The sequence below is a fragment of the Pseudorasbora parva genome, chromosome 5 (genome assembly GCF_024679245.1).
Source record: "Pseudorasbora parva isolate DD20220531a chromosome 5, ASM2467924v1, whole genome shotgun sequence".
NCBI classification, from domain to species: Eukaryota; Metazoa; Chordata; class Actinopteri; order Cypriniformes; family Gobionidae; genus Pseudorasbora; species Pseudorasbora parva.
Window position 1 is genome coordinate 17,873,995 of NC_090176.1, and position 10,703 is coordinate 17,884,697.

At 37.1% G+C, this 10,703-nt stretch overlaps 1 protein-coding gene across 2 annotated transcripts in view; it reads left to right on the forward strand.

The window, feature by feature from the left end:
• Positions 1–4,268, forward strand: part of gsk3ba (glycogen synthase kinase 3 beta, genome duplicate a) — an 85,308-nt gene extending 81,040 nt beyond the window's left edge. For both annotated transcript variants that reach the window (XM_067443396.1, XM_067443397.1), the window contains exon 11: positions 1,514–4,268. In XM_067443396.1, the coding sequence (XP_067299497.1) occupies positions 1,514–1,584 (71 nt within the window). In that variant the 3' untranslated portion in view covers positions 1,585–4,268. The remainder of the gene's footprint in view (positions 1–1,513) is intronic.
• The last annotated feature ends 6,435 nt before the right edge of the window (positions 4,269–10,703 follow it).

Sequence of the window (10,703 nt, forward strand, 5' to 3'; positions counted from 1 at the left end):
CATTCCCCAGACATCAAGAGGATTGTTAGAGACTGTGGTCTTTTTCCGTCCTTGTTAGCACACCCACCTCCCATGCCGGTTCCAATGACGCTCAGAGCGGTAGATTAGGACTGGTTACATTTGGTACCGTGACCCTGGTTGGAGTGAGATTTAGGGGGTGAGTGTATCGGAGAACAGCTAGTAAGAGCTGTGTAAGTAATCCTCATTCCCCAGACATCAAGAGGCTTGCTAGAGACTGCGGTCTTTAGTGTCCTTGTTAACGCACACACCTCCCATGCCGGTTCCAATCCCGCTCAGAGCGGGTGGAGTAGGACTGGTTACATTTGGTGCCGTGACCCAGATTGGAGTGAGGTTTAGGGGGTGAGTGTAATGGAGAACAGCTAGTAAAAGCTGTGAGAGTAAACTTCACTTCCCAGGCCTCAAGAGGCGCATTAGAGAATGCGGCCTTTAGCATATTTTTTAGCGCACATGCCTCCCATGCCGGTTCAAATCCCGCTAAAAGTTGGTCAAATAGGACTAGTTACATTTGGTGCTATGAACCAAATTAGAGTGAGGTTTAGGGGGGTGAGTGTAACAGAGACCAGCTAGTAAGAGCTGTACGAGTAAACCTCACTCCCCAGGCCTCATGAACCACGCTAAAGATTGCGGAGATTGCCTTCAGCGTGCTTGTTAGCGTGCCCACCGTTAAGTGGTGATATTTAACACCTAAATTGATTTCCATGGGCATTTTTACCTTTATAAGGGCAATAAAGGTATGTGTATTTACTGTATGTTTGCATCATCTTTTATGTCAAAATCTTACATTTACATTATGAATGGATCATCAACAACACAAATTAATTCAGCAACGAAACACCCATCTTTTTGCTGTGGCTAGCAGGGCTACTTGAGAAAATATTTCCGTTTGGCGAAAACAGACAATATTGACAATTTTGTGTCTAAAATGTAACTAACAATTTTATATTCCTGTTTATAGAACTGTTGTATAAAATCAATATCACATTTGTGATTGTGCTGATGTTTAGGAAAAACAGCAATCTTACTCGTGTGATACTCTATCATATAGAAATATAAGACAAGAACTCATACAGGGGCCTTTTTGCTCTCATATATTGATTTTTGCAGATATTATGACTTTATTCTACTAGGCTATGCCACGCAGTTGACTCTCAAGGCATAGTTTTGCAAAGTGAGTGACATACTCGATAATGTCAGCTTCCACGTTGTTAAAATAACAAAAACAGTATTATCTTAAACAATACATATCGCACACCCCTATAGTATTTTTCCCCCTGCATGTTTCTACATGTTGGTTGAATCACATGATTTAGAATTTATAGACGTTTTTCAAATAGTGATCAAGCAGTTTTTTTAGTTTTTTGTACTTATTTCTGCTTTCTTCAATGATAATTTTATAAAAATTGTATTATTTTAATGTGGCTTTTTATTTTAATTTTACTATGACATCAGGACAGTACTAATAATAATGCAAATATATTCTCTTTGTGTCCAGATGCCAATAGTGGAGATCGCAGTCAGACCACAACTGCAGCCTCTGCCTCCGCCTCCAACACCTCAACCTGAGAGCCCCAGCCAATCAGACCTGACCCTGCCTCCAGGGCCACGCCCACCCCACTGCTCCCCAGCTTATTGGGCAGGATTTGAGTCATGTAACCACCACTCTTATTCAGACTGCAAGAGCCAACCTTCATTCACATCTTTTTTAAACAAAGTTCAGAAAGAGTTCAAAATGATACATGGAAAAGCCTTGTCGGGTTTAATTCGCGCGAGAAACAGAGACAGAGAGAGCAGTGAGGAAACGGGTTGGGAGGGGGGCGGGGGGTAAACCGTAAAACCTGGTCCGTGACCAGCCGGAACTTTTTTTTTTTTTCATTCTCAGAGGACAATCTTGTTATGTAAGCAATCCGGTAGCCAGATCCATCCACTTCCGTTTCCATTTGGATTCCCCTTCTCTAACCTGGACTGTCTCTAGCTACACGTTCTGTCCCTCTCTACTGTTCTCTTATAACGCATGGCTACCCCATATATATATATATATATATATATATATATATATATATATATATATATATATATATATAGGGTGAAAATTATGCATTAAAAACTTGAGGAAATATCTCATCTAATTGTATCAAAAAAAAAACACAAAGCACTATACAAGAGGTATAAATGTAAAAACCGCATGTTCCAACCACAGAGCCAACAGAGGAATTCTCTGTTGCGGATGATCTAGGAGTTTGAAGTCTGCTGAATGTTTTATTTTGTTTTATAAAATGGGCGGTCTAGGGGAAGAGCAGACAATTCGATTGACAAGTGAGACATGCGTCTCCATCTCTGTGTTCTTGTATGATATATACATACACAGTTTATATATTACTTTGCATTATGTAAAATAAATATATATATATAGTTATATATAGATCTATATCTAGCATCATCGGTCCAGAATCCATCACGAATTGTCAGGGCAGCGGCGAGTTTTGCCGCTGACCAAAATAATACAGTATGTTTATGACTATGAACCTGGACACATTTTGCTGGAGCTCCTTTCTAGCAAGCGTTTCGCTCTTTTGTGCTGTTTTCTGTTCGCCCGGTAGAATAACAGATCACCTTCTGTCCTGATTTTCCTCTCGTTATTTATTGTCGCGTGTGGGTCAGTGTTGTGACGCTCACATTCATTGTTCGTATGCACACAGCTAAACAAAGAATAGATGAAGAAAACTCATCGATGCGGCGCAGACTCCACAGAGACGTCTCACGGACGGTGCTTGCGCTGCATTCATTCGCAATGTTAAACTGAAGTGGCTGTGTTGGTTCAACCACTACTTTTTTCTCCGTCACGTTTCAGCATACTTTCAACCCGCTTACAGAAAAATGTACTTTTCCTTTATCCAAAATGTCTTAATGCGCAGCATACAGCAGTACATGAAAATGACAGACATGTATATACAGTACAGAAATGTTGCTCCTCACCAAATTCTGGCTTTTTTTCTTTTTCTTTTGTATAATTTGTAAGCATGTGTGAGTGAATGTGTACATGCGTGTGTTCTGCTATGTACATATATAAGCTGACCTGAGAACTGTTAACGAGCGAAAACAAAGACGAGGGATTAAAAGAAAAATGGATCAAAGAAAACAACTTTAAAAAAAAGAAGATTTTAAAAGATCAGGGTAAGAATGACCTGTTTGTTGGATACTGTAGACAAGGAGCTTTCTCCAGCCATATAGTTCAATCTTATCTGTACAGTAGGTGCCAGCTATATTATTGTAACTATATCTAGTAATGTATAGTGTATCTATAGTTTGGAGTGCCTTTGCTTCCATACACTTCCTGTCTCTAGACCACACCCTCTTCCTGTCTGCACTCAAGACAGGCCACACCCCTTCCTATGACCCTCTGCAGGTGCTGTTGATTGGTAAAGTCACGATGACTGACAGCCGACTTCATTTTCTGTCAGAAACCACACTCGATGGTATTTCTGTAGTGTTTTTTCCTTATGTTTGCTTTCGATTTGCGATTCACTCACTTATTGGCACAAATATGTTTTTTTTTTTTGTGTGTGTGTGTGGAGGAAGTCACGTTCCTGTGGAGCCAATCACAATGTACGTTCTTACACTCGTTCCACTACCAAAGCGAACCAACTATGAGCGTGTTGTGACGTAACTGCGACATCCCAGGGGCAATAATGAATTCTTTTGTGTTTTGGCTCGTTTGCCAGCTGACAGTACGCAGTAGAGATGTCACATAGCACCCGCCGGACCCTCATCCCAGCACCCTCAATGTAAAGCTTGCTTGTAAGATACGCCTTCATAGATGTGTTGCTTTCCACCAATGGTGTGACCACTTCTTGTGACTACAGTTAGAGTAAACATGTAAAGACACAAGGGTTAAAAACAATTACCAAAATACAAAAAAAAAAAAAAAATACAAACAAATGTTTTAAGGACTGTGGGCTAAATAAAGACTATCGCATTACATACACTTATTGGGAAAAAAAAATTGTCTCGGTTTAAAATGAAAAAGAAAAAAAAGCAACCTGTATAACATTAATATTACTTGAATGCCTCTGTTTGTGACTGAAATTTTTATTTTATTTTAAATATATTCTTTTTCTGTGAAGGTATGCTAAATGTCTCCTCTCCTTGTAAATATGTCCGTTTTGGTCCTTGGTGTGACTTGGATTCAGAGACTAGTTACCTGGTACTGTAATTTGCATTAAATAAAGAGTAGGATAGCTTGGAAATGACCCTGCATTTGCCATGTGTCTTTCTTTTTTGCAGCCCAAAATGCGTCTCACCTCAACATTTTTCCATTTAGACTAAGTTCAAGGAAACTTTTTTTCCATGCTTTGTTTGTGATTAACCCTTAAACGCATACGTCAGGTCTTTAGTGACCTGGGACGTCATTCACTTCACTCCTCCTTGTTCATTTTTTAAAGCTAGACATCAACTCGCTTGGTATTCCTCAATCAATTCATTTTAATCTCTCTCATTATAGGGTTTAGAGAGAGAGAGAGAGAGAAAATCTCTAATTTCTTATAATTATAATAATAAATTATTTTTTTTATAACTTAATTTCTCTCTCTCTCTCTCTCTCTCTCTCTTTCTCTCTCTCTCTCTCTCTCTCTCTCTCTCTATATATATATATATATATATATCAATCAATCAATCAATCAACTTTATTTATATAGCGCTTTTACAATCACGATTGTGTCAAAGCAGCTTCACAGTGTCAAACAGGATAATATTGCGACAAAATTAGATTTGGCTGTACAGTCGTACTGGAGAAAACAGTGATGTTATCAGCTTATTTTAATTTATCATATAGCAACAATGTTGGCAGATCAGTATTTAAGTTTATAGAATTAAATAAGACCTAATTCATACATTTTATTTGTATAATAAGTTGAATAACTTTAATCATATTTTTAGTGTCCCCAAATGAGCAAGCCAAGCCAAAGGCGACAGTGGCAAGGAACCAAAACTCCATCGGGGCGTGATGGAGAAAAATAAACCTTGGGAGAAACCAGACTCCGTCGGGGTGCCAGTTCTCCTCTGGCCTATTAACACACCGTGTAAGATTATTATTCTGGCAACCTTACAGGTCAGAAATCATATTAGATTGGAATATTCAAAATTTTAGGGTATCACGGAAGAGACAGATTTATTTGGAAATAAATGATGGGATGGGGCGTCGATTACACAAGAGTATGAATACATGAAAGATCGGAATTATTGCGCCGAAGACGGGTTTTGAGCATGTCGTGCCAGTGAGGCAAATTCAGAGGAGACACCAATTGACACGGCTCAGCAGACACTCCAGGATGAGCTGGTCATGTCCACCATCCGGTCCGGACAGGGCCCAGATCCGGGATAAACCTCGGGATAAACAGAGAGACAACATTAGCGTAGATGCCACTCTTTTTATGATGTAACGAGTACATCAGGTGTTATGGGAAGTGTTCCTGGTTCCGGCTGACCTAGGTAATGCAGCCTAACAATCAGTCAATTGATTTGAAAAATGAAAGTTAAAAATGTTCTATGGTAATGCGATAGTAAAGAGATGTGTTTTTAGTCTAGATTTAAACTGACAGAGTGTGTCTGCTTCCCGAACAATGCTAGGAAGACTATTCCACAGTTTAGGAGCTAAATAGGAAAAGGAATGACCGCCTGCAGTTGATTTAGATATTCTAGGTATTATCAACTGGCCAGAGTTTTGAGACCGCAATAGACGTGATGGAGTGTAATGCGTTAAGAGCTCGCTTAAGTACTGGGGAGCTAAACTATTTAGTAATACTATACGATTTTATACTATATATATATATATATATATATATATATATATATATATATATATATATATATATATATATATAGTATAAAATCAAGCACTAGGCATGCAGATGCTTCTACAAACATTTGTGAAAGAATGCGTTGCTCTCAGGAGCTCAGTGAATTCAAGTGTGGTACCGTGATAGGTTACCACCTGTGCATTCGTGCAAGTCCATTCGTGAAATTTCCACACTACTAAATATTCCACGGTCAACTGTTAGTTGTATTATTATAAAGTGGAAGCAATTGAGAACATCAGCCATGAAGTGGGAGGCCACGTAAAATCATATTGGACTCTAGAGCAGTGGAGACATGTTCTCTGGAGTGCATTGTGTCACGTGTAAAGTTTGATGGAGGGGGGATTATAGTGTGGGGTTGTTTTTCAGGAGTTGGCCTTGGGTCCTTAGTTTCAGTTGAAGGAACTCTACTTCAGCATACCAAAACATTTTGGACAATTTCATGCTCCCAACAGTTTGGAGATGCCCCCTTCCTGTTGACTGTGCACCAGTGCATAAAACAAGGTTCATAATGACATGGATAAGTGAGTTTGGTGTGGAGGAACTTGACTGGCCTGCACAGAGTCCTGAACCCGATAGAACACCTGTGGGGGGTGAATTAAAGCGGAGACTGTGAGCCAGACCTTCTCATCCAATATAAGTGCCTGACCTCACACATACTTCTAAAAGAATGGTTCAGTTTCCATAAACACTCCTAAACCTTGTGGAAAGCCTTTCCAGAAGAGTTAAAACTGTTATAGGTGCAAAGGGTGGGCCAACTCCATATAATAACTTACGGATTAAGAATAGGATGTCATTAAAGTTCATGTGCATGTAAAGGCAGGCGTCCCAAAACTTTTGTCAATATAGTGTATAAAATAATGCATTTTTTCCTATTCACTTTTTGTAAAAATTGTATAGATTTGCTAACGACCAAAGTTATGTAACAGCATATTTTTTCTTCTTCACAACAATAATTTAATCTTTGATAAACAACAATAAAACTTATAGTTACCAGGCAGAAAACAAGAATAGGAAGTATCATGTGACAAACTTGAAATTGGTCAGTGATTTACTGCAGAGCAAGTTCTGAACGCAATCAAATATTAGTGTCACTTTTTTGGATCAAAATATTGATTTTGAAGATGCTGAAAAGGATAGTTTCGAGAATATGTTTGTTATGGACAATAAACGGCCAGATGCTGAATGTACTGTAAAGTGAGCTCTGATGAGAACAGTGTTGGTATGAAACATCTGTTCAAACTGAACCCTTCCAAGCTTCAAAAGGCAACAAAATATGTTTTATTTTATTATAATATATAATCTAATATCAGGAGTTTTATATTATCGCTACAGGTAGAGATTCATGCTTGTTAAATATACTTCCAAGTCGCTAAATAACTGAATATGTAATAATGATTGGTGAAACATTCATGCATTTAAGAGTTAAATGTAATTTATAGTTAGCTAAAAGCATCTGCCAAATGCATACACATATTAATGAAAAAAAGCTGTTGTTTTACATTTCATCAAGGGTTCCTGAATTTTGTTTTTATCATGCTTTCCACAAAAAATATGAAGCAGCACAACTGTTTTTAACATTGATTATAAATGTTTCATGAGCAGTAAAGAATGATTTCTGAAGGATCATGTGACAATGAAGACTGGAGTGATGAAGCTGAAAATTCAGTTTTGATCACAGGAATAAATAGCATTATACTCAATCCAAATAGAAAACTGTTCTTTTAAACTGTAATATTTCACAATTTTACTGTTTATTTGGTTTACACATACAAATAAATCTGTACACATTGTCATACAATTTTGCATTTATTTTCCTGAGAGGGTCGTACATGTCTTGCTCTGAAAAATACCCACTGTAAAGAGAGAAAACCTGAGTGTACTGTGTAGTCATTATTCATGTTAAATTTATTTCACAGACAGGATGAAATAATTGCTTAATCTACAAAACATGGCAACATGAGGGCAATTTCAAAAGAGTTTGAGCTTTACATAGATACCTGATATCTAAATCCTCTGGTTTTATTTGTAGCAAACATGTGAAAGACTCCTGAAGTGAGACTCCAAAAATACTGCACACCTAGTCTAGAACTCAAAACATCTGCTCTACATCGTCATGTGTCATCCACATATAACACTAGCTTCACATGGATTGTCATTGTTAACGCTTGGACAAAATGAAACCCCAAAAAATGTCCTTTAAATGCTGTTCTGATACCAGTTCAGTACAATCTGAAAACATGACTGTACTGACTGAAAAAGGTTACTCTCACTTTCAAAAGGCGATTACTTCTCAAGAAAGTGTCTCAAGACATTCATGTGTTTCACAAAATACGGTAAGCTTTGTTTCTAATATAAGGCATTCACATCAGATGAGGAATTACAAGCTAGCACAACTTTTTTTAGGTGGTGTATTTTTTATACCCAGCCACACATCACAGATTCTCACAAAACCTGACAAGAACATGTCCAGGTCCAGAAATTTACCTTCAAAATCAAATTTTTCATTCAAATAATCTCATTACCATAATGCATAAAATACAAAATCACATTCTCATTACTGTAATGAATAAAAAAAATAAAAATAACTGATGAAAATGTCACGTATACAAAATCCTAATCGAATAAAAATAAATAAAATAAAGGCTTAATTTACTTTATTTTTATTTGGAGAGTAAAATATGACCTGAACATGTTCTTTGTGAGATTCATAACTCCATAAGCATACTTACATTCATGTCTTGTCGAATATAGCTTTTAAAATATATTTGATATACATCCTGAACACCATAGACTTAGAACTGATTAACTTTACCACTATTTTACATTTAAACACAAACAATAAATAAACAGTTTTGCCAAGACATTTGCCATTAGCACATTATGCATCATATTGTGAATCATATTTTCGTTTCATACTTCTATAATAACATACTGCTATAATAACAACATAATATTATTTAATAATATAATAATCTCTTACAGCATCTTACCCTGCAAAGCTTATGAGGTACCACTTCATCATAAAGTCCCGTTAATGCATTTAACTAACATTAACCGACATTTTGGTTTATTAATGTTTGTTAAAGTTAAGATTATAAAATACAACTGTTCATAGTTTATATTAGCTCAGTTCTATTAAATAATATTAACAGATACAACTTTTGAAATGAATAGATTAATAAATGCTTTCAAAGTATTACTAAATGTTTTAGCCAGTTAGTTCATGTTAACTAATGCTGTTAACTATGAACAAATGGAACCTTATTATAAAGTGTTACCGTTTATGAAAAAAGGGTAATCATGGTTACAATTATCTAAAGGTGTTAACAAATTAACAAACATGTACTTACTATTCAAAAGGTAGGTGTTACACATTTGAAGCTGTCTGTGTTACAGTGTAATTATACATGTAAGTACTGAGTAATATTAATGAACAATATGCACTTTCTATAGGATACGGGTAGGGTTAGGGTTTGGTTTAGGGATAGTTGTGTGTTATTATGCATAATTTACTGTTATTACTACTATGGTACGCACATTTAACATATGTAACAAGGACACTGTAAAATAAAGTGTTACCGGATTCGTAATTACTGTACTAAGTACATGTATTGTGTAACACAACAGTACGTTTACATGGCAATGAAGTACACTGCCATTTTTCTGTGTACAGACGACAACATTATCAAAACTATCTCCATTCACATCAAGCCAGTAGTTGGAGATGTCCCTTTGTAAAGAAACACCCCAGTCTATAGACTGAACACAATGGTGCGGGTATGACATCACTTTGTAGGTCAAAACGCAGTTCCCTCGTCCCAAAGTCAATAGGTTTTTCGAAAGGGTTTTTGGTTAAGGTCTGAACACGAGCTTAAAGGGATAGCTCACCCTAAAATGAAATTAAAGCCTTCTTTTGCTCCCCCTGCTGTTGATTCAGTGCCCTATGTCCTTCTATCCCTTTCAGACCTCAAAAGAAGTCATTTTAAAAATAGTTCTGCACGCACTCCATCCTATAATGGAAGTGGATAGCGACCATAGTAAAACATTACAAAAATGATACAAAAGTATGACGCCATGATACAGTGAGACCCGCGCCATATATGGAAAGTGTCCAGGAGGCATACTATAAGGATTTGGGAGAAATAAACTATTATTCAGTCAAAACACTGAGCTCAGCTGTTACTTACGCACTGTTGTCATGACAACCGGTACACAATATTCACTTCAGGAGGTTTTGTAATTAGTATTGTACAGTCCCTGACAAAAGTCTTGTCGCTTGTGTACAAATTGACCTAAAGTGCCGCTGAAATATATTTCTAATCAAGATTTTTTTTACAAGAAATGGCTCATTTTAATCCCACCAGCTTTTGTGATAATGTTTCAGTGAAAAACTAAACTTTCTAAAAGTATTCTAATATTCACAGCTTGGTAAAGCCCATTGAGTAAATTTTTGCAAAGACATAAGTGTTGTCACCTTGTCATATGAGCTTCCCCTGTGACTAATAATGGATCAATTAGGTCTCAAGTGTGAATAAAAAGTACCCCAGTACGCTAGACCTTCACATCAACTGCAACTAGACCTCTGCAAACATGCCTAAGATTCACCCTGAGACTAAAGTTTTGATTATCAAGAGGCTGAAGACCAGATCCACTGCTGATGTGGCAGACACCTTCAATGTGTCTCAGCGTCAAGTACAGAGGATAAAAAAAAGATTTGAAGAGACTGGAGACGTTTTTGACAAGCCTAGGTGAGGCAGACCCCGCAAGACAACTGCTCGAGAGGACCGTTTGTTGGCTCGAAAATCCAAGGCCAGCCCATTTTTCACTGCA